Source organism: Sus scrofa, chromosome 2 (genome assembly GCF_000003025.6).
Source record: "Sus scrofa isolate TJ Tabasco breed Duroc chromosome 2, Sscrofa11.1, whole genome shotgun sequence".
NCBI classification, from domain to species: Eukaryota; Metazoa; Chordata; class Mammalia; order Artiodactyla; family Suidae; genus Sus; species Sus scrofa.
In genome coordinates this window covers 73,605,104-73,629,323 of record NC_010444.4, presented here as the reverse complement: position 1 = coordinate 73,629,323, position 24,220 = coordinate 73,605,104, and the positions used below count along the sequence as shown (strand labels likewise).

General features: G+C 56.5%; 1 protein-coding gene across 1 annotated transcript in view; it reads right to left on the bottom strand.

Annotated features, from left to right (window-relative positions):
- PTPRS (protein tyrosine phosphatase, receptor type S) overlaps positions 1-21,509 on the bottom strand; it is a 72,871-nt gene extending 51,362 nt beyond the window's left edge. The window contains 4 exon segments of the mRNA XM_021084028.1: positions 5,433-5,574; positions 6,079-6,224; positions 13,917-14,102; positions 21,388-21,509. Coding sequence (XP_020939687.1) covers positions 5,433-5,574; positions 6,079-6,224; positions 13,917-14,007 — 379 coding nt within the window. The 5' untranslated portion in view covers positions 14,008-14,102; positions 21,388-21,509.

The window sequence follows — 24,220 nt, the reverse complement described above, 5'->3', positions numbered from 1 at the left end:
CCTCGCGCTTGCTTCTTGCTCTGTCTAGCCACACTGGCCACCTTGCTCCCTGATGTCATCATGCTCCCTTCTGCTTCACACCCTGGGCAACGTGTCTATGTTACCTCAGCCTAGCTGACGGCCCCAAGTTTGGTTTTTTTTTTTTTGCTTTCTAGGGTTGCACCTGAGGCACATGGAAGTTCCCAGGCTAGGGGTTCAAATCGGAACCACAGCTGTCAGCCTCCACCACAGCCACAGCAACATCTGAGACGCATCTGTGACCTACACCACAGCTCACGGCAATACTAGATCCTTAATCCACTGAGTGAGGCCAGGGATTGGATCCGTGTCCTCATGGATACCACTGAGCCACAATGGGGACATCTTTTTTTTTTTTTTTTTTTGTGGCCCCAACTTATAAATCCTCCCAGACTCCAGAACATCTGAGCATTGAACTCCACAGAAAATGATTTATCTGGGTCCCCACTGCCCCATGCAGGTCCTGGCATGCAGTTGGTGCTCAATAAGTACACAAATGATTCAGCCCTAGTTACTGCCAACCTTTGAGAAGCCTCATGTCTCCCGGCCTCAGGCTCCCCATTCTCTGGCAAGCATCCAATAAAAGGGGGTGGGGGGGGTAGGGGGGATACAAAGAGAAAAACATCCCTCCCTGGAGACTCTTGGTCCCCACATCCAGTGATGGAGAATGTGGTTCTGGGCTGGGGTGGTGAGGCAAATGGCATCATGGACTCCTTGGCCTGACTTAGCGGGTTGATGCCAGTGAGGGGGATGCAGCTCGAGGGTCTCCTACTAGGCCCCACCCTCTCCCACACCTTCACCCACCACCTCCAGCACCTGGACCCCTGGCTCCTTTGGCTCTGACCTCTAGTGTCCCCAGCTCTGGTCTGGCCTGAAATCCACAATGGACAAAGGGTCCCCTGGGGTGGGGCAGGCTTCCTCAGCTAAAATTGAGTCACTAGTGGGAGTTCCCATTGTGGCTCAGCAGGTTAAGGACCTGACATTGTCTCTATGAGGATGAAGGTTCAATCCCTGGCCTCACTCAGCGGGTTAACCATCTTACTATGGCTGTGGTGTAGGCTGCAGCTGCAGCTCTGATTCAACCCCTGGCCCGGGAAGTTCCAAATGCTGCAGGTGCAGCCCTAAAAAGAAAAAAAAAAAACAAAACAAAAATAGCCACTAGCCCCCTGTTATGTGTTCCTTACCCCCAATTCCTTTTTTTTTTTTTTTTGGTCTTTTTGCCATTTCTAGGGCTGCTCCCGAGGCATATGGAGGTTCCCAGGCTAGGGGTCGAATCAGAGCTGTAGCTGCCGGCCTACACCACAGCTCACGACAACACCGGATCCTTAACCCACTGAGCAAGGCCAGGGATCAAACCTACAACCTCATGGTTCCTAGTCGGATTCGTTAACCACTGAGCCACGACGGGAACTCCATTCCCCCCGATTCTTATGTGGAATCCCTGATCCCTGAGACCTCGGCTATGACTGTGTTTGGAGACAGGGTCTCTACAGAGGTCATGAACATTAACTTAAAGGAGGTATTAGGCAGACCCTGACCCAAGAGGACTCATGTCCTCATAAGAAGAGATGAGGACCGACATACACAGACGGGAGACCGTGTGGACACTGAAGACGGTTGACACTGAGCCAAGGAGAGAGGCCTCAGAAGGAACCAAGCCTGCTGACACCTTGATCTTGGACCTCCAGCCTATGCAAAGAACACATGTGACTCAGGCTGCCCAGACTGTGGAGCTGTGTCACAGCAGCCCTTGCAAACCAACAGTCCCCACCCCACCCCTGGTGGTAGACAAGTGACAAACTGTGATCACACACAGGGCCGAGATGGAGAAGAAACAGGCACACTTGTCTGCAACCGGTAGGGATGCTCATTGGTACAGCAGGACCAGGAGGGGTGACTTGGTGCCCTGAGACCCCTGCACCCTCAGCCCAGTGGCTGGCACTAGAGAAGGAAGGCAGAGGTATTCCTGAGGCCCTAACAGCAATGGTAAAAGCCTGGTGACAGTCTCGACACCTGTCAACAGAGACTTATTACATATTGACCAGGCCGCCCATGGACCAGGTCCCCCAAACAAGCAGAAAGAATCGCCTCACAGAGAGATTTGGAACAAAGTCCGAATCTGAACAAAGTCCAGGATGTGTTGCTAAGCGGCAGAGTTCAAAGTGAGAGATGGTATAGACCAAGGATTGAAAACTATGGCCTCTGGGCCAACCCTGGCCCCGCCCCTTGTTTTTGTGGATAAAGTTTTATTGGCACACCAGCCGCATCCATTGGTTTCCTCATCACCTACAAGAGCTTTCCCGAACTGAGAAGGTGCAACAGAGATTGTCCAGCTTGCAGCTTCAAAAGCATTTACCCTTTGGCATTGTACAGAAGAAACCTGCTGCCTCCTGGTACAGACAACGCTGCCGTTTGTGTTAAAAGGACACAAAACATGGGTATTTGCTCATAAATGCCCAGGAGGGGCACTGGGCATGGCGAGGGTGTTGGGTGATGGACAGGAGGGCTGGGGAAGAGGTAGGTCTGAGGCCACCATGCAGGGAGGGAACAGAGCTGCAGGTGCGTGGAAGGGGCAGAAGGCCAAGACTGGGCACGGGAGAGGCGGTAGAGGTGGGTATGGGGGTGTAGCATCACCCCGTGCCCCCAGTTAAACAAGAGAGCTGTGGCTCCAGCCCAGGCAGGGATCCCTTGGTAAAGGAAACCGGCTGCACATCTAAGTCCTGAGCACTAACTAGGTACCAGGCACTATAAGGCAGCTTCCTATGCCCTCCTCAGCGATGGGACCCCTTCCACAGTGGGGGAAACTGAGGCTCAGACAGACGCACACCCACCCTAAGTTGTACAGCTGGGACACGGCAACACCGGGCTTTGAACCCAGGCTGGGCTCAGCCTGGAAAAAGCTGGGAGGAGCCTGCAGCTGCAGAACCCCCAAGCCCAGCCAAGATGTCAGGTCTGAGGGGTGGCTGCATCCTGTCTGAGCTGGTTCACGCCCCCGTTTGCTCTTCCCAGGCCCCCGAGGCCTGGACCACTTTACACATGGTTCTGATTGGTTACTGATGACATCACCAAAGGTTAGGGCAGAGTCTCAACTCTTAGTGCTCAAAGCTGACCTAGGCAGGCTGGGGGCCTGGGTCTGCTGATGTCCCTCTGCGCTCCCGTTTCCTATATGTGTGTTTGTGTGTGTGCATGGGTACACCTGTATGCACGCGTGCTCACCCAAGTATGCACCCGCAGCCCACACTTGTCCTCACGTGAGCACTTCCTGGGTGCATGCAGCCCCATGGGGGGAGAGGGGGATTGAGTGCATGGCAGCCAGCCAGGGTGGGGGAGGCGGTGGTCACCTGATGTTATGGAGAGCTCCTAATTCAACAAAAATGTTCGAGTACCACATTGTGCCTGGTTCCTCGGAGTTTAATTAAAACAACAGTGAGGGAGGCGTGAGCGGGGGCCACAATCAGATGGCGGTGGTGGAAGGGAAGATTCCCCCCTCCCCTGCAGCCCAGACCTTCCCACTCAGCCAGGGGTCCCTGGGGCTGGGGCTAAGTGGAGAGGGGGACAGACACTCCAGGTTAATCGCTCTGGGCTGGGTGCCCAGCCCCAGCATCATGCACCCGGAGAACAGAGACACGGGGCGCCTTGATGGGGAGAAGGGAGGGGAGCTGTGTCTTTCCCAGACTCCCTGAGACCAGGCACTTAATAGATTCACAGCTTGTCCTTTTAACTCTCTGAGCGCTTACAATGGGAGCTGGCGCGGGGAGGGGGTGGGGCTGCGGGAGGCAGCCTGTGCCGACTGCCGGGGAAAGGTCAGGGCAAAAATATCTGCTGGGAAGAGGAGGGCTGGGCGCTCGGGCTCCTCCCCTCGCTCCTCCTGCCTCCATGCCCCAGCCGGATGGGCTCCAGGACCCACGCAAATTGAAACTATGGGGCCTCTTGTTAAAAAAAATTACTAGGAATTTCCAGGCGGCAACCACAGAGCCTTCTGAGTGCGAGCACACACCAGGGTCTGGCACGAAGTGCCCCCACAGCCGAAGTGACAGCTCCTCCCAGGGCTCCAAGCTGACCATCGCTCTGCCACCCGAGGGGACGCTGGAACACTCCCCCCCCCAGAGCCACATGGGGGGGGCACCAACCCCCTAATGGCTGGCTGTGGCTCCTACTTATAGATCACAGAGGGTCAGGGTGCCCCTACAGGTGAAAGACAGGACCCACCCAGCCACCAGAGAGCTGGAGCATGGCCGGTGGCAGCTGTCTTGTAACTAACAACAATGATGGTCATAATAATATCAGATAGGCAGAACCAACCAAATCCTTGTCCCCGTGGAGCATCACGAGGGTCCCCCACCTGTAATGTCTGTTTCTCTGGTTCATGATCCCTTGTGGTGAACACCATTATCATCCCACTTTGGAAGTGAGGAAACTGCAGCTCAGAGAGGTTCACTAACATGCCCATGGGGAACAGGGAGGGGAGCTGTGTCTTTCCCAGACTCCCTGAGACCAGGCACTTAATAGAGTGCTACAGAGTGGCAGCGCCAGGATGTACACTCAAGTTGCAGGCCCCTGGGTTAAAACTACCTTGCAATGGAGAGGGAAGTCAGGAGCAGCAGGTGTGGGGGTCCAGGGGTGGGGCAGGTTTGTGGCAACACTGTCTGAATGATGCTGGTTTACAATAAGGAAGCAATTTCCTGGTGCCCCAGCCCACCTGAATGAGGCCAGGGTGTGAATGTTCAGGGAGGTGGGAGTGAGCTTTTTCAGCCTAGTCAGCCTCTACCCCTCCTTTGTTCCTTTGGGGGAACCACCCCTTTTTGACCCTATGTGGGCTGACACACCCTTGACTCCAGGGAGGACTCTGCCAATCAGAGTTATTGTTCCTCCAGCCATAGTGACCAGCTCAGGGATGGTCATCTGACCCAAACAAGGCCAATGAACAGCAGTCCTGGGTCACTGAGTCCTCTCTTTGTAGTGGGGGCCTGGGAAGCTGGAGCTAAGTGGAGGTGGGGGGGAATCTCACTGAGGGTATAGTTGACATGGAAGAAAATAAACCCGGAGGCAGAAAGTGAGCGCTGAGAACACTGTATCAGCTCCTGGATCCAGCTGAACCTGAAGCTAAATTACTCCATAGACATTTTAATTACAGGAACCAATGAATTCTCAGTCTGAGTTGGATCCACCTCGTGTAATCACAAGAGCATGGTTAAGATGACAAACAGGGATGATTCTAGCCCTTAAAACTCCTCTTTTCTGCAAAGGCTCAATAAATTCCTACCAGAAGACCATGGACCCAGTGGTATTATGGACTAGAAGATGTCCCCCCTAAAGAAAAAAATCCCAAGTGAGACGTTCACAGATCCCTTTGGTGTTTGTCCCCAAAGTCCAGGGCCCGGGTCCTGCCCCACCTATCCTGGGAGGTGCCATACCTCGGAGGACAGTGAGCTTGGCATGGACAGTGATCTCCCCAACTGAATTCTGGGCCACGCACTCGTACACGTTTTCATCCCGGGGTGTCCGGAGTGGCTGGATCCTCAACACGGCCCCCGCACTCCCATCAAACTCGATCGTCTGTTTGAGAGAAAGGCCAGGGTGAGGCTGGGGTGCCAGGAGTGACCGGGAGACAAGCTGGGAACTGCCCCGCCTGTGTGTATACGTCTGTCAATGCAGTGGAGGCAGAAAACTGGGTCTGCACAAACAGAGGGTACTGTGTGTGAGTGGGTGTGTGACATGCACACGGAAGTGTGTGGCAGGCATGCAAAGGTGTGCTGGATATGGAAATGTGCACAGAGTAGGGGATTCCCTTCTGTGTGAAGGGGTGAGATAAGATTCAGAGAGGGCAGGGCGTTGCTTGAGGCCACACAGCACAAGGGTGGCAGAACAGCTGAACCTGGCGGGGCCCTCATGGAGCGGGCAGGGAGGGTGCAGGAGGGGAAGGGGGCCGCTGAGATGGGATGCCCAGCCCTGGCTGCCCATGCGCCGTCTGGGGAAAGTTTTCAAGCCTGCTTCCGTGGCTCTGTCCAGGGGGTGGGGCTGAGCCTGGGCTGTCTCCCCTCCCCCATCCCCCCAACTCACCTCGAAGCGCTGCGAATTGACCTTCTTGCCTTTCTTGTTCCAGGTCACGCGTGGCTTGGGATCACCTGTGGCCTGACAGACGAAGGAGGCCACGCCCCCTGACACACCAATCTGGTCCTTGGGTTCTTTGATGAACCTGGGGGGCTCTGGGGAAAAAGCAGGAAGAGGAGGGGCTCTAGTGGGCCGGGGCATGTGACCAGGACCCCACGGGCCACGCAAACACGATCTCCTGTCTGCCCAGAGAGGTACAAGAAGGACTCAACAGGAAGGTTAGAGAGAAGGAAAGAGAAATGTGGGGTTCCGTGATGGCCTAGTAGTTAAGGATCCGTCGCTGTCACTGCTGTGGCATGGGGTTCAATTCCTGACAAGGGACCTTCCACATGCCATGGATGTGGCCAAAAAAAAGAGAGAAATGCTACCACTGGATGCCCCCTTACTGGCACTTGTGGGTATTCCAGGGCCTGCCCAGCACCCTCACTCCCACCCCTACCCCCTGGGGACTAGAGCCACACCACCCACACAGGGATGCAGCCTCACATGGGCACACCTACTCAGGCCCAGTGCCACAGGGGATGGCAGGAGGGGAGATCCCTGACACTCAGGGGTCCTCAAATTCAGCACCCGGAGGCCCTCAGTAGTGACCAGCCAAACCCTGGGTCCTTGGCCCTAAAAAGATGTGGGAGGTGATAACTTGGTCAAAAGCCCTGGTGGCACACATGGGGAGACTGAGGCATCAAACAGGGAACAGGGGGTGACCAAGGGACCTGAAGTCAGAGCCAGATTCAAACCCAGGGCTCCAGCCTCTTTAATCCATGAGGGGTGTCCAAACGCAGTGGGGCAGAGCTGGAGGACCAAACTCAGAATGAGTGCCTAGTGAATGCCAAGTGCATGCAGAAGGTGTACACTTCTGACAGGGCTGAGGGTCAGAACCATGGGCACACGTTCACACATGGGCACACGGAGGCACAGAACAGACAAGGCATTTGCTTCAACACACAACTGGCCAGTGGCTGAGCAGGGATCTGACCCGGGCTGGCTCCTGTGCCCACATCCTTTGTCCCTCCCGATGATCTGATATGTTAAGTCTTCCCAGGAAAGTCTAAGGGGGAGCTACTATGTCTTTAACAGCTAGACAGTCTCAACTCTGCGCCTTGGACAACTACAGGATCCGGTGAGAGTTTATTAACATTGTTTTCTTTTTTATTGACTTTTCACAGTAACCTTTGAATCACCCAAAGGGATGCTGGATTGCCATCCACAGCAATGCTACAATTAGCCTGTAAAATGAATTCAGTTACTTCTAAGAGTTTTACTCATAGACTCAAGAGCTGCGACATACACACAAGGTCCTGAGTGAAACAACCTATCCAACAAAAGAGGATAATTAAATGAATACTGGGCCACCCATGAAGTGGAATACTATGCAGCTATAAAAAAAGGGACAAGGATGCTTTTGTTGTGAACTGCTAGAGAAGGACTAGCAAGATACACTGTGAAATGGACAAAAAGTGAAGGGTAGGAAAGTATAGCAAACGCTCCTGTTTGTGGGATGGGAAAAATGGAAATGGGGAAAGTGTGTGTGTGTGTGTAAACAACAGCTATCTCTGGGAAGAGAAATCAGGCGGCTGGACACAGGGAGATGGAGGCTTCATATCTTGGTACCTCTTTTTTATTTTTTGGCTTTTTTTAGGACCGTACTCCATGGCATATGGAGGTTCCCAGGCCAAGGGTCTAATCAGAGCTGTAGCCACCGGTCTACACCACAGCCATAGCAATGCCAGACCTTAACCCACTGAGTGAAGCCAGGGATCGAATCCACAACCTCATGGTTCCTAGTAGGATTCGTTTCTGCTGTGCCATGACGGGAACTCCATATCTTGGTACTTGTTTAGATTTAGAACTATCTGAAGATAAATTGAAATTACATTATTTTTTTTTTTCCAGGGCTGCAGGTGCAACATATAGAAGTTCCCAGGCTAGCAGTGGAATTGGAGCTACAGCTGCCGGCCTACGCCACAGCCACAAAGCACCAGCTCTGAGCCATGTCTGTGACCTACACCACAGCTCATGGCAATGCTGGATCCTTAACCCACTAAGAGGGGCCAGGAATCGAACCTGCATCCTCAGGATACTAGCTGGGTTCGTTTCTCCTGATCTACAACGGGAACTCCCAAAATTATAATTTTTAAGGTTTCAACAGAAAGGTAAGCTGACTAAAGAAAAATATTAAGTAAGTAAAAGTTTGGGGTCTGGGGAGAGGCAGACAGAGGATGTACAACTTATGCCTGAGAAACGCCAGGTCTCTGAACGCTGGGCCATGCAAGAGTTCACCTTGAAAGTTCTGGCTGCTCAGGAGCACTGAGAAGTTCAAAGAGGCCTCAGGTTCCCAGTCTGGGTGCCCAGAGACCCCAATTTCTCCCATCCATGGCTCATGGTGGACTTTGAACAAAATAGAGTCCCCATCCCAGTGGCTTGACTGGCCTCACCTCCCTCCTCCAAGGCTATGCTCCCATTGATATGACCATCTCAGTCTACACTAGCCATCTCTCTGGAAAATCAGTAGACCTACTGTGTTGTGCAGGCATGTGTAGCCTCGTTCAACTCCTGTGTATCCTACTGAGGCAGTGATGATTAATCTCACTGTACAGGGAGTTCCCGTCGTGGCGCAGTGGTTAACGAATCCGACTAGGAACCATGAGGTCGCGGGTTCGGTCCCTGCCCTTGCTCAGTGGGTTAATGATCTGGCGTTGCCGTGAGCTGTGGTGTAGGTTGCAGACGCGGCTCGGATCCCGCGTTGCTGTGGCTCTGGCGTAGGCCGGTGGCTACAGCTCCGATTCAACCCCTAGCCTGGGAACCTCCATATGCCGCGGAAGCGGCCCAAGAGATAGCAACAACAACAACAACAAACAACAACAACAAAAGACAAAAAGACAAAAAAAAAAAAAAAAAAAAAAAAAAAATCTCACTGTACAGATGGGACAGTACAGGTTCAAGGAGGTTAATGAGCTTGCATGGGGTATGCAGGGCAGAAAGGAGAGCACCAGGATTCGAACCTGGATCTAACTGGATCTAATGTCCCCAAGCCTATGTTTTATGCTATCAGCCATTTTTTTTTTTTTTTTTTTTTTTTTGTCTTTTTAGGGCTGCACCTGAGGCATATGGAAGTTCCTAGGCTAGAGATCCAATAGCAGCTGTAGCCGCCGGCCTACACCACAGCCACAGCAACGCAGGATCCGAGCCGCGTCTGCAACCTACACCACAGCTCACGGCAATGCCAGATCCTTAACCCACTGAGCGAGGCCAGGGATCGAACCTGTGTCCTCATGGATATTAGTCAGGTTCATTAACCACTGAACCATGATGGGAACTCCTATCCTATCAGCCTTGAGCTTGATTTACATGTTTTTGCTCCACACTGAGCCCTGGGGCTAGGCCTGCCTCCCTGGGTTATTCCTCTTCCAAGAATGGTGACAGGAGCCATACGGGTCCTCAGCCAAGTTCATGGGGGGGAAGCCACTGCAGCCGGGTCAGGAATCTTGCTTCTGGGAATACCCTCCCTCAGGAGTCGCTGGAAGGAAGGGCAGAAGCAGGCTGTGGGGAGTGAGCAGCATCCAGCTGCCTGTTTATGGCCTAGAGCTGGGGACACACCCTGAGCACCCTGCAATCCAGGGAACAAGACATGATGGGAGCCCGTGCTGTCCCTCCTCCCTTCATCTGGCAGCTGCAACCTCAGTTGGGCCAGCACCTCCCCTGGGGAGCCTTCTCGGATGACCACTGGCCGGGTCGGGACCCTCTCGGTTCCCATCCTTCCCTGGGCGTCCCCCATCACAGCCCTGATGGCACTGGGCTGAAATACTGGTGCCACCTGGCAGGCTGGGGGTGGAACAGAGCCCACTCCCCGGGACCCCATTACACCTCCTCTCCATGCCCCGTGACCCTTGAGAAAATGGGGCTCTAAACCTGGATGGCTGTTGGACGGCAAGTCCAAAGAAGCTGCCCACTGCTTCCCTGGGTCCCCCCACTGCTCTGCAGGGCAAACAGCTCTCAGCCCACCTCCAGGCAGCTCTGAGAGCCCAGCTGGCCCCGAAGAGCTTTCTCAGCTGGCTGCAACCCCCATTAGAATATTTATTATAGATCCTTGGATTCTCTCTCATTTGGACAAACTTTCCCCTCCTCTTCTTGGCAAAGGGGCCCTGGACGGGAGAAACACACACTGGGGTATGGCTGCAGCTTGTGGCAAGCAAGCGCGCCTTTTGTGCTGGGTCTCTTCTCACACTTGGCACCATTCTGAGGCTCAGAAAGGGTAGGTGACCAGCCTCTGGTCACCCAGCTTGCGATGGTCAAGAGCTAAGATTCCACCCCAGTCGCATCTGGCTCCCAAGGCCCTGCAAATGGTACCCTTGGTAAACAGGGTGGTGGGTTTTTCAGGGACTGAGATCACCTGGGGTGTTCCCGTTGCTTAGATGAAGAGACTGGGGTTCAGAGTGGTGAGGCCAACAGCTCAGAGGCTGGGAGGGGCTTGGCCCCACTTCGGTTTTTCCACTTCAGATTCTGCGGGAAAGGATCTGGTGCCAGAGCTGGAGACCCACCCACCCGTCCCCTCCAATCCAGCCTGGGCTGGCCGCACAGCACTCCGGGAAGGCCCCACAGGACCGAAGCTGTTTCTAGGACAGAAAACACTCCTCCCAGTTCTGGCTGGTGGACACTTCAGCGGCCGTCCCCAGGCTCCCTATGGCCCGACAGCCCCCACCTGAAAAGCTCCCTGAGGACCTGGGCTACTCCTTGAAGCTGGCAGTGCCAATCACGGTGCCCACAGCACCCCCCCCCCGCTGGCCCCCAGGTGCCAGGGTTCCTGCTAAACAGACCATCTACTGGGGTCAAGGTGCCCCAGCTATGGAGAGGGAGACTTGGGTTTGAGTCTAGGCCATGACCAACATCTAAAGGAATACAGTAAAAACAATGACAGGGCTTACTGTAGGGGACCGGCCGAGATAGCTCCAGTTACATGCCCAGTGCTGATCCCTGGGTTGCCCCCCAGCCCTCCCACGGCTCACCTGGACCAGTGCAGTCCCCTCTGCCCTGGCTCTGTCCCCCTCTACAAGTCTGTCCTCTCTCGCAGCCAGAGGGCGCCCGTGAGCACCCAAGTTGGGTCCCACCCCTCCTCTGCCTACCGCCCTAAAGGGCTCTCACCTCCCTGGGGGTAAAAGACCAAGTCCTTCCCTGTAGCCCACAAGACCCTGCACAACCAGACCTATCCCCTTCTTGTCCTCCCTCCTCCCTCTCTCCCCCTCGGTCACTCTGCTCCAACTACTCGGGCTTCCTTGTTCTTCCAAAATACAAGGCATGGTCCTGCCCCAGGTCCTTTGCACAGGCTGTACCTTCTGCCTAGGATACCTCCTCCCTGACCCGACACCCGCGGGTTGCCCTCCTCAGCTCCTTTAGCTCTCTGCTCAGTTGCCACCTCCTGGCTGTGACCTTCCCCGATGTCTAACAGACCTATTTAAAATGCAGCCCCCAACCCTCCCCCTTTCGCCCTCATCTCCCTTCTTGCTTATCTTGCTCCTGGGCATGCTCGGTGTCTCTCCCTCCGGAGATTATCAACTCCACAAGGGGGCAGGATATCTGTTTTGTCCCCCAGGTATAAACCAGTGCCTGGTGCACGGTAGGTGCTTATTTAAAACCCACAGGGGAGTTCCCTGGTGGTCTAGTGGTTAGGAATTGGTGCTTTCACTGCTGCGGCCCAGGTTTAAGCCCTGATCTGGGAACTGAGATCCTACAACGAGCTGCTGTGCTGAACAAAACAAAAATTAAAAACCCACTGAATGAAGAAGAGCACAGAGCCACCCCCTGTCACACCACAGAGCCAGGATCTGACCAGACCAGGACAGTCTCCAAACTCTGTGATCTCCATCCCTGCATCACAATGGTCTCTCTGCAGCCTCAGTTTCCTCACCTGTAAAATGGGAAAAATCCCAGCTCTATCCTGCCCAAGGCTGATAATCATCACTAGAGTAAGATGTCAAAATAGAAAATATATTATTTATTCCATCCGGGTATTAATTAAATCATCAGTGGTTTTGGTCTGGGGGTGCCAGCGAGGGGGTGGGGCCAGGGAAGCTGCTTCACACCCCACAGTGCCCAGGACAGTCCCCCACAGGGAATGATCTAGCCCCCATGTTAAGTGTCAAGGGTGGGGTATTAAATGCATGAAAAACTACAAATGCTCAGCACCCTCTGGCTGCCACTCCATGGTGGGGAACACAGCCCAGAAGACCCAGGCCCTGGCAGGTGACTGGATGGATCATGGTCCAGTCATGCCTGGCTGCTGGTTAGGAACTAGGGCTCTGGCACCAGACAGCCTGGCTACTTCCTGTCTACAATGTAACCTCACTGTGTGCCTCAGTTTTCCCATTTGTACAATAGGGGTGGTGATAATAGCCTTCTTCTCATCAGGTTGTGGTGGTCTATCCGAATGTGTTAGGCATGTACTAAAAACAATATGAAAACAGGAGTTTTGTTGTGGCGCTGCGGAAACGAATCTGACTAGGAACCATGAGGTTTGCGGGTTCGATCCGTTGCCTCGCTCAGTGGGTTAAGGATCCAGTGTTGCCGTGAGCTGTGGTGTAGGTCGCAGACGCGGCTCAGATCTGGCGTTGCTGTGGCTCTGGTGTAGGCCAGAGGCTACAGCTCCAATTCGACCCCTAGCCTGGGAACCTCCATATGCTGCGGGTGGGGCCCTAAAAAGACAAAAAGACAAAAAAATAAAATAAATAAAAAATTAAAAACAATATGAAAACAAAAAGCAAAGACGGACAAGGCAGGTGCATATGTCTCCTCCAGCGGCAGGAATTATTATGCATGTGGTTAACTTTGTATTGTGGACCTACTATGTGCAAGCAGCATGCAAGGGCTTATCATGTGTCCTTGTCCCAGGAATACTGGGAGGGGGATGATACTGAGTTTCATTCAGAGTGGAAAGAGCTGCTGAGAGAGGTTCAATCACTAGCCCAAGGTCATACAGCAGGTTAGCAGCAATCAGGATTCAAACTCAGCCTAACAGCAGACCCCAGTTTCTTTCCCTGTTGGCCTGACCTTTGGGATTCCTATGGCCCTAACTGACACCTCCTCTAAGCCCCTCATGGTGGGATAAACCGTGGCATTATCGGCCCTGGACTGACCCCCATCCTCTTCCATGTTTTCGCCGGAAACGCAGCCTTGCCAATCCCCAAACTATACCAACCTCTTTCTTCACCTCCAGGCCTTCCCGTGAGTTAACACCTTCACCGGTAATGCCCTTTCCATCAGCAAACTCCTATACACCCACAAAACCCCAGCTCCAATGCCCTTTCTCCCTAGCAGCCTTCCCTGGCTCTGCCTGGGAAGGTTTGATTGCCTGTGGGTCTACCAACTGGGCACTGGGGTTTCTACCTGTGGTAAGGGAAGACAAATTCTCTGGCTCCCTCAGGAGTGACTTCAAGTAAGTCTCTGCCCCCTCTGAGCCTCGGTTTCTCTCACTGAAAAATGTGGAGTAATGCAACCAGCACGCTGGGTTCTGCGAGGCAGAGGGAGACAGAGCAGGTAACGTGTGTGTTTAGCACCGGACTTGGTGCAAAGATGATGCTGGGGAAACAGACATCATCGTCAGCGTTACTAGGATTGCTTTTTAATACCAGCCTTATTATTTACCTCTGAATCTCAGGACCCAGTGCCCAGCAAGCACTCTACTCGGCCTCTTTCATGGAGCACAGAGGCTCCATTCGGCAAGACCGGGGGCCCCTGGGAGGAGGTGGGGACACGTGTCCCCACGAGCACACACAAAGCCAGATGCTCACGCTTACCTTCTGCAGCACAGCCTCCGATCAGCAGGACCACGAGGAGACCCACGGGACCAACCACAGTCGCCACGCCATGGCCCCAGGCAGGCGCCATGCTCGGCAGCGACCTGCGACCTCCGCTCTGGAGGGGGGATGGCCCCCCAGTCCCTCACAGAGAGGCCTCGAGCCAAGCGTCAGAGGGGGCAGCGTCTGCAGAGACAATGGAGGGGCCATGAGAGGGGAGCAGGAGAATCCGGGGGGCCTTCATGGGGGAGGTGGCAAGAGGGAGGCAGAGGGGTAGAGGAGAGTCAGGGGATGGGAGGGAGAGGGTTAAAGGCCCAGGGGGAGAGTCACAGGGTGAAGAAAGGGCAGGAAGTGCTGAGCCCCAACTATAGATTGAATGCATGGCTCCAAAATTATGTGGAGACCTAACCCTCAGGGTGATGGTACGTACGATCAGGTGGGGCCTTGGGAGGTGGTTAGGTCACGTGGTGGCGCCCTCGTGAATGGGATTAGGGCCCTTATAAAGGGACTCAGAAGGCTCCCTCGCTCCCTCCCTCCGCCATGTGAGGACACAGCAAGAAGATAGCCGTGAACCAGGAAGTCGGCCTCGCCAGATGCCCAATCTGCCAGCGCCTTGATCTTGGACTTCTGGCCTCTGAAATCGTGAGATATGTGTGTTGTTTACAAGCCCACAGTCTATGGTATTCTGTAATGTCAGCCCGAACTGACTGAGTCAGTCCCCACCCCCCAAGCTGAGTCCCAATCCCAGCTCAGACCCGACTGTGATGAAGCCCAGACCTCAGCCCTGACCCCAGGCTCAACCCCAAAACAGGGCCCAGCTCTCAAAGCTGTTCTGCACATCCAATTTCTTTTTCTTTTTCTTTTTTAGGGCCGCACCTACAGCACACGGACGTTCCCATGCTAGGGGTCTAATCAGAGCCGGAGCCGGAGCCGCCACCTACACCACAGCCACAGCAACACGGGATCCAAGCTGCATCTGTGACCTACACCACAGCTCAGGTCAATACCGAATCCTTAACCCCCTGAGTGAGGCCGGGGATCGAACCTGCATCCTCATAGCTACGAGTTGGGCTTGTTACTGCTGCCACAATGGGAACTCCTGAACATCCAATTTCTCCCCCTCCCGAGCTACGGCTCCCTAAGGACAAGACCCCAGCTCACACGGCCAGCTGTCCCCACAACCCGGCCCATTTGGCCACCAGATGGATCTTCCCCCCCATCCCTGCCCGGCCACCACCCATGGCTCCTGTCACCCCCAGAGGAAGCCACTCTTGACCTCGGCCTCCCTCTCGTGGGAGGTGCAGCCACATGGCCCCAGCTCAGTCCCACCTCCAAGCCTCTGACCTCGCTGTGCTCTCTGCCGGGAATGCTGTCCCCTCGCTCCCGCGTGACACGTCTCAGCTCCCCTGCCACTTCCTCCGGAAGCCCTCTCTGCCCCTCGAAGGTCAGCCCCCACCCCCATTCCACATCCCACGGCTCCAGAAATGACTAAGATCATCCTCCACGGCATTTACCCCACTTTGCAAATCAAGTGCGAATGCCTATCACTCCGTCTGTTGCTCCCACGAGGATCCAAACTCCTCCGGGACAGAAGGGTCCCTCGCGGGGGCCAAACCCTGGGACGGCCCCCTCCCCAATTTCCACTTTGGCCAGAGCCAGGCGGAAGGGAGAGGCCCAAGGATGAGGCCCTGGTGGTTGGGTCGGCCCCACATTCACCGCAGGCAGTGCCCAGGGCGAGTCCAGGCCATGGCCACAGGGATGGGTGCCATGTAATGACGGGGCGGCCCCTGTGATTCTGGCTCCCAAAATACCCAGCTGCGGTCACCTCGCCCAGCCCCAAAGTGGCCCCAGGGGAAGGCTGGGCTGGTGGTGGCCGGGTCATGGCCCAGGGTGAAGAGTGGGGAAGCCGAGATGAAGAAGGTGGGAGTGTGGGGGAGGGGTCTCAAGAGACACACAGTCAGGCCAGACAGAGAAGGATGCTTGCATACAGTCAGGCCACAGACAGACCCAGACCCCCAGTCAGACCGCAGAGAGACAAACAGGGAGATCAGACAGAGTCACAGATGTACAGGCAGGCAATGAGAGAGGTCCATACACGTAATCAGGCCAAAGAAACTTACATGGACAGGCACAAAATAGACCCCAGACAGAGTCACACAAGATAAAGACACAGGGTCACAGTGGGGCAGACAATGCACGTCCAGTCAGACCACAAGCACAGGCAGACCAGAGACACACACGGGTACACAGCAAGAGGAAACATCCACACAAGGTCACGGTCAGGCAGGCAATACATACAAACAATTGGGCTGTAGATCAGAGATCCATGAGGCACGGCAGGTGAAAAACACACAGCCTAGAGACTCGCATGCCCAAGCACAGTGGGGCTACAGAGACAGGCGGTCAGCAGGCCACAGGTGCACCCAGTCCAACCACATACACAGACACGCAAAGTCAGAACCCTTCACCCACACGTGCGAGTAGAGATAGGCACGTGCATAGTCAGACCACAGATAGACACTGGGACACAACCGGAAGCCTAGAGCCACCTCCTTGCCCTGTGCTTCCACTCTGGGCCCTTTAAGAGCAAAAGTGGCCAGTGAGGAAGGGGAAGGCCCCACCTCGGGGGAACAGCCCCCAGGGCAGGTGACCCCACCCATAGATGCACAGGGGCTTGGCCACATCTGGGGAAGGGGGCTCTGGCTCAGACCACTTGGATGGGCTGGCCAGGTCCCCCCTCAGACAGCCTCTGGGGAAACCAAGGCAGCACGGCAACACAGAAGGCCTCAAACCCAGGGCTGCCAGGCCCCCCTGGTGCGGAGGGTATGACCTCCCTAATTCAGTCTTGGTCTCCTCACCCATAACACCAGCTGGCCTGGGTGGGGGTCACCTGCTTGAAGGGCCCGGATGAAATTGATGCATGTACGGGCCCTGGCCACAACGCCTCCCCCACTCCCTGCCTTCTAAACAGGGAGGCCCCTAATTACCCCTTGGCTCCTGCATCCCCGGCCTCGCTGAGCCCACGCCTTCTCAGTGACTGGGCAGGATAGGGCTGATCCAGGCTCAGGTGGGGCTCAGCCTCGAGCTCCTGACTCCCCCAGAGACGCTGAGCCAGCTGGGTTGGAGCAGGACACGGCCTCGGGGGCTGCTCCTGGGGCAGGAGTGGGGGTGGCAGGTGTAGGACAGACTCAGGGAGGAGAGGTCCTCCCTGAAGGAACTTGGCTGAGGGAGGACCTGCAAACTCCAAGGCCCTCCAGCCTCCTCTGGCTTCCTGCAGGACCTGGGTGTGGGGTCTCCAGCTAGGGATCGGCAGAGAACATATGCAGATTCTGTCAGCTCTGCCGTCAAAATTTAGCCCGAATCTACTTCTTGCCCCTTCTTCTGTCTCCACCTTGTCCAGCCCCCTCATGGCTCACCTGGACCCAAGGAGTCACCTCCTGCCATGCCACCTCCATCCCTGGCTGGTGTGTCCTCCCCCCAAAGCCAGAGGGCGCCGGTGAGCACCTAAGTCGGGGCCCATCCCTCCTCCTCTATGGGTAAAAGCCCAACTCCTCCGACCTGGCCCTTCACAACCTGCCTGGTCCCATCCCTGCCCCCACCTCCTCCCTCTCCCCCTGGCTCACTCTGCCCCAGCTATTCAGGTCTCCTGGCTGTTCCTCCAAGATACCAGGCGTGGTGCTGCCCCAGGGCCTTTGCATGCACTGTACCCACTGCCTTGATCTTTCTGCCTCCAGATTTAGATTTTTTTTTTTTTTTTTTTTGTATTTTCTAGGGCCACACCTGCAGCACATGGAAGTTCCCAAGCTACGGGTCTAATTGGAGCTGTAGCCGCCAGCCTATGCCACAGCCCACAGCAACGTGGGATCCGAGCCCCGTCTGCAACCTACACCACAGCTCATGGCAACGCTGGATCCTTAACCCACTGAGTGAGGCCAGGGATCGAACCCACAACCTCATGGTTCCTAGTTGGATTCGTTAACCACTGAGCCACAATGGGAACTCCTGCCTCCAGATTTAATGTCAATATTATTACTTGGTTGAGAATTAAAGGATGAATGGGAAGGGATAAGGGTTGTCTCCACAGAAGGAACAGCATGAGGAAGGGCAAGAAGCAGCACAAAAGGTCCTGGGGATGAGCTGGGAAGAGATTAGGGCAGAGTGGGAGATATGGACCAAGCCCGCAAGGTAAGGGGCCCTAGGCAGCTCTGAGCAGTGAGGGGCATGGCCAGGCCAAGCCTTTTCCCTGGCCCTCCTGCAGTAAAGCAGCCTGGGCCACCAGCCTCACCATGGCTCAGAAAAGGAAAGTAAGGTAGGCGCCCTGGAGCTGCACAACACAGCGATCCGTAAGTGTCTGAAGGATGGCGTGGCCATTAAGAGAGGAACGGCCACCCCTGGGAGTCACAGGAAATAGCCTGGGTGGCAAATGGGGCTGGGCAGGGCATAAGGAGGAGGAAAGGGAGTGGCCTCCAGACAGACCTGGAACCCAGGGCCCAGAAAAGGTCCCCACCCACCTGGGTGTCAGGCGCTGAGCCATCCACCACCTGCCTCCCAGCAGCCGAGCAGAGGTGGGTGCCTGCCTTGCACAGATGGGGAAACTGAGACCCACAAATGAGCAGGGACTCTGCCAAGGCCCCCAGCTGGGTGGGGGCTTGGTCCTAGAGTCCACGTGATCTCAGGAAAGTGGACGGCCCTCTCTGGGCCCGGTGAGGCCTGCTGGATAGCCTCTGGGGGCTCCCAGGCCACGCTCAAGGGGGTGAGTGGGCACCCATTCCAGTCGGGCACCAGGGCGCAGGTCACGCGATCCTGGAGCCAGCCTTGTGTACCCACGCGGCGCAGAGAGTATAAAAGGGTGATTATGACCCAGGACTGGGCAGCAAATAGGCTCTGTGTCACTGGCACGAGGCTGATTCTCCTGGGGCCAGAGAAGTCCCCACTGCCTCTCCCCACTGCCTCTCCCTGCCCCACCTCGAGGTTTGGTCTGTCCTGCGGGGCTAGGTGCTTATCAGTGCAACCTTGACCCTCAGGGACTTCCCAGGGCTGGAGGCTGGCAACAGTGGCAGCCAGGCTTACAGAAAAGCCCCTGGTGATGCACAGCCTCTCCACTCCGCAACACCTCTCCAGCCCCACTGCCTTCCTCTGGGCCCAGGGACTTTCCTGCTGCCTGGAACCCCTTCCCAGGGCCCCAGAGCCCATTGAGGGCAGGACCCAGGCCTCCAGCCTCCCTGGGTTGCTGTATCCCCCAAAGTTTTTGTAAAGCAGGAACTAAGCTTGAGCTCTGGAGCCCCTGGTGGCTCCATGTGGCTCTAGCCAAGCCCCTCTCCCTCTTGGGCTGTCAATGTCCCCCCCAAGCAAGAAATGGGTTCAGGGTGGGGCCACCTTCCCAGAAAGGGCTAGGATCAGGGCCGAGGGATCCGCCTTTAATTGACTATCGATTTGTATTGCACGCTGTCCCCAAGGGTCCCCACGGCCACAAGTGATGGGCAGGGCAGTGGGGAGCCAGGAGGCGCAGCCTCAGAGGGTGTGATGGGTTAATACCAGCTGGGTGCCCTCCTCTCCATGTGCCGAGCCCTCTTAAATGCTACTTGTGCTTCCCTCTGTTTGACAGAGGAGGAAATTGAGGCTCAGAGAAGGCTAGCTGGCACATCGAGGGTCACCCAGCATGGAGGGGCTGGGCTGGGTTACTATGTGAGGCCAGAGAGCAGCTCTCAATCAAGCCAGGGGTCCATGTCCCCCAGCAGCATGTCCCCCAGGCCAGGGAGCCCCAGACACCAAGATCCAGGTGCGCTCTTACCCTGCTCACACCTGCCAGGGCTCCCCCAGTGCCTCTGTGTGGTGTCCTGCACCTGCCCTGCCTCTTCCCATAGGTCATCACAGTTCTCGGCATGCACCCGTCCGCCTTGGGCCTCTGTGTACACAGGTCCTCCTTCCAGCGGACCCACCTACCTGCTCATCCTTCAAGCTGCAGCCACAGGTCATCACTCCCTCTATAGACTCTTCCCCTGGCCCCAGGACCCTCCTCTGCCCAGCCCTGACCCCCTACCCAGAGGCTGGGAGTAGCTGTGTTCGACTTTACTCCTCCTCTGTGCTAAAAACCTTCCATGGCTTCCATCAAAGTCCATTAAAATCTAGACCCCTAACCTCAGCCTCCAGAACTGCCAACCCTATCATGCTGCACCCTAAGCGCCTTGCTTGCCTTGTGGGTGCCCCACTCACTGCCTTCTGGCTCCCTTGGGGATATCTGTGCACGGGGTTCGTCCACCCCACACACCCTTCCTTGACTGCCATCAAACCTCAGCCTTCCCACTCATCCTTGGGTCTCAGCTGAGCTGTCACCTCCTCCAAGAAGCCCTCCTGGATACCCCAGGCTGGATCAGGGCCCCCTCTGAGCTTCCCCAGCACCAGTATCTCCCATCACAGGTCTGCTCCCCTCATAAACCTATCATTCTCCAGGAGAGAGTCTTCTTCCCATCTGAGGAACAGGTATTTATTTGACACCTTCTTCATGCCTGGCCCCACTTAGCGCTTTATCCACATCATTCTTGTCATCACATCCATTTCAGAGGGGGAAACTGAGGCCAGAAGGAGCCACCGCAGGCAGGGAAGGCCAACCTGGGCGCGGCCTCCAGCTGCAACTTACAATTACTCTTGGGTAGAGGGAGGTCTGCTCAAGCCTTAAGGGATGGAGGGGAAACTCAAGGAGGAGCAGGCAGGACTTAGGAGGCTCAGCGCCAACCCAAGGGTCACAGGAAGCCCCTTTGAGATGGCCCAGGACTCTGAGTAGGAATCCCAGGAAGCAGGACTCTCCAGGCAATAAAGGAGGGTACGCAGGTTTGGTGTCTAGGGACAGGAATGGGAAGAGCAAAGGTGAACGCTGATATGCTTGCCCCAACCCTCTAATTTATTAAAGCCCCCACGAGGCACAGCATCCATCTGAGGTCCATAAGGCTGAGGGGCTAAGACAAATAGAGGAAAACTTCCAGTGAGTTTTGGGGAGTGGCTAAACGCAGGGATGCCAGCCACTTATCCCCAACTCCCACCCCACCCCCACAGTCCTGCCACCTCTTCTGCAAAGCGTGTGTCCCCAGCGGGAGAATGCCCAAGCCCCCTATCAGAAACCTGCTACCAGAGCACCACGGAGATGGCAGAGAAGGCTGCCCCAACCTGGCTCCGCCCCCAGGAGGTGGGGGAGGAGGTCGGGCTGGGGGCCAGGCGGGGGAGGGGACCCCACGGAGCATAACGGTCTGGAGTTTTCCAAAGTGCAAGCGACTAACCCGAATGGGGGGCGGGGGGTAGCGCAGGGCAGTGGCAGGCTTGAGCTGTCTCTGCAGGGCCACTGGGCCAGGCCGCGAGCGGGGCGGGAGTGTGGGGGGAACCTGGGGACCCCCCTTCCTGGAAGCCTGGTGCGGGTGGGAGAGGGACAAAGCCCCACGCATGCTGGGCCCTGAGGTGGAAGGGGTCCCAACGCACTCACCCTACGGCTCAAAGGTCGGGGCCCGAGCCCCGCGCTGCCTCGGCAGGGCCCGCTGCAGCCTGTCCCTGGGTCCTCCCGGAGCGCGGCGCGCAACGAGGACTCGGAGAGGCGAGGCCGAGGCCCAGCGAGCTCGGCCTGGGGGCCGGCCCCGGGGCGGGGCAAGGGGCGGTGCGGCCAGGGGGCGGGCCCGGGGAGGGGGCACCAGAGTGAGCCCCGGGGAGGGCCCGCCGGAAGTGGAGCGGGCGGGACAGTGGGGAGCCAAATCGGCGGGCACTGGAAGCCTACATGGATGGGGGTCCCGTGCCTGGGAGGCCTCCAAGGGGGGTACTGTGCCCCCTGTATGTGTGCACATATATGAGGGGGCAGCCGAAGAAGCACAGCCCAAGACCCTCCCTTTGGAAGCCTGATGCCTGAGACAGCCCCTTCTCTTCTAGGCACGGACTGTGGCCATGGCAACGGATGAAGGGGCTGGATGCTGGACAGAGCGGCAGAGAGCTCCCCAAACACACCCAAATACAGGAGGTCGGAGAAGGGGCAGAAGATCCCTTCCCAGTCTGGGTTGGATGGCAGAGGCCGCGCCCCCTACACTCACAGAAACCCAGAGGGTGGGGGAGGGGCACGGACACAAAGAGGCCTCCCTCCTGCTGGGAGTCCAGTAGAGGTCTGGGGGGGTGGGGGAAATGAACGGGGACACCGTGGCAGAGGCCCACACCCTAGCCACAACCGTGAGGAGGGGGCAGAGAGCGCAGGGTCAGATTGGAAACAGATGGGGCCACCGTGCCAGGCCCAGAGACACCCGATTCCGGAGCGGGGCTTAAGAGAGGGGGGAGAAGGAGGGGCGGCCCCACCCAGGCAGCCAATCCCGGCCGGCGCTGCTGCCCCGTGCGGGTTTGAAAACTCCAAGGGAGAGGCAGGGAACGCGGAGGCCCAGCAGCTCTTGGGAGCTGGGGAAGGCGGTGAGCGAGGGGCAGGGACCCCCAGCGGAGACCCAAGGGCCTCCGCAGTGGGGCGGGGGTGGTGTGATTCCCCCATCTAATCCCATCCCTCGTGAATTGGGATCAGTTCCACCGTCCATGCACAGGGAAGGCTCCCAGAGCCAACATAGCCTTGTATTCCAAACGCTGCTACCGCTCCCATCACCCACCATCAGTCGCCCCCGTTTCCCAAAGCGGTTAGGGAGAAAGAGAGAGAAGAGAGAAATTACCAAGGTCAGGAAAAGCTGGGATTCAAACTCAAGTTTGGGTCCAGAGACTCAGCGCCCTGACCCATAAAGATACAGGAGGCCTGGGGCCAGAAAACGTCAAAACTACTCTAAAGGTAAAGCCCAGGGGGAAAAATCAGTGCTGGAGACAGACAAGCCCCAGCCTCTAGAAGCTCACCGCCTGATGGGACAAAGAACATGGGCGTGGGGGGGGGGGGCGGCAAAAAGGGACAAGGACAACTCACTTCCCAAGGTGGCCCACCCATGCTTTGGCAGGTCCAACCCCCACCTCTCCCCAGCATCCAAGGCACCCTCCCAGGCCCTCCTCCTGGGTGATCTGCCCCTTTCCTGTCCCACACCTCAGTCCCCCCATTTGCAAAACAGAACATAAAATCCTACCTCCCCCAGCACCGGGGAGGTCTCAAAGCACCAGGCAAACAGTAAGTGCTCTGTGAATGTCTGCATGCAGACTCGCCACCTACCCCTTTTACTTGGAGCACACAGTAGGTGCTGTTAAGCAGGAGACCTCTGACACTTCCCCTCCCCCACAGGGCCCTGAGCTCTAACCTTGGGAGGCCCACGGTGGATGTTTCATGGAGGCCCTCTGGTGCCCCAACACCACGTAGGCAGCACACAGGAGGTGCTCTGAGTCAACATGGGGGTGAGATTGAGCCGCGGAAACTCCCCCTGCAACAGCACAGCAGAGCACACAGTGGGCCCTCAGAAAATGTCCCCAGGAGCATAGAAGGTGCTGTGCTTGCACCTGCAGGATGATGGCCCAGGCCAAGGGCTCATCCAGATTGGGGTTTGAGGCCAGGTCCACCCACATTACCTCAAACAAGAACCTGCCATTTTAGGGGCCTCAGTCTCCCCAGCTGAAATACAGAACAGGCACTCCATGAACCCACGTCATCCTGACAACCAGAGCTGTGCGACCTGGGGCAGAAACGCCTGGTTCTAGGTTGCCTGAGACCCAGAAGACTGTGGCTGAGGAATTGCCACCCCCTCCCAGACTGGCCCTGCCCTGTCTGGGCCTCTTGCCTGTGTCTTCGTGGAAGTGACCTCCTGCTTCCAGGGGATGGAAGTGACCGCAGTACACTGGGAACACAGCCACTCCCATGGTAGAGGGGAGGCAGAGATCTGGAGCTGAATGTGGCCTGCATCTGGCCGCCCCTAACTGGGCGGCCCCATCTACTAAATGGCCTGAAGTGCCACGCCCCCGCCACCATCATGGCTCTGATCACCCCGCATGTGAACTCTCTGGTCCCAGGTCTGCCTCTCCCACCAGACTGGGACCTTGGCAGGCCGGGTGAAGTTTGTCTCTGTCTTAACCGGAGTCAAGTGCCCAGCGCACAGCACCCAGTAGGTTTTCAGCAAACATTTCCATAACAGCCGCGCCAGTCCTCACCCAGGAGGGCCCTCTCCAACTTTATTCTCCTCAAGAGGCCACACTGTGCGGTGCCCTGGTCACAAAGCAGGTGTCTTTATCTTTTTTCTTTTTAAGGCCGCACCCAAGGCATATGGAAGTTCCCAGGCTAGGGGTTGAATTGGAGCTGCAGCTGCCAGCCTATACCACAGCCACAGCAACATGGGATCTAAGCTGCAGCAACACTAGATCCTTAAGCCACTGAG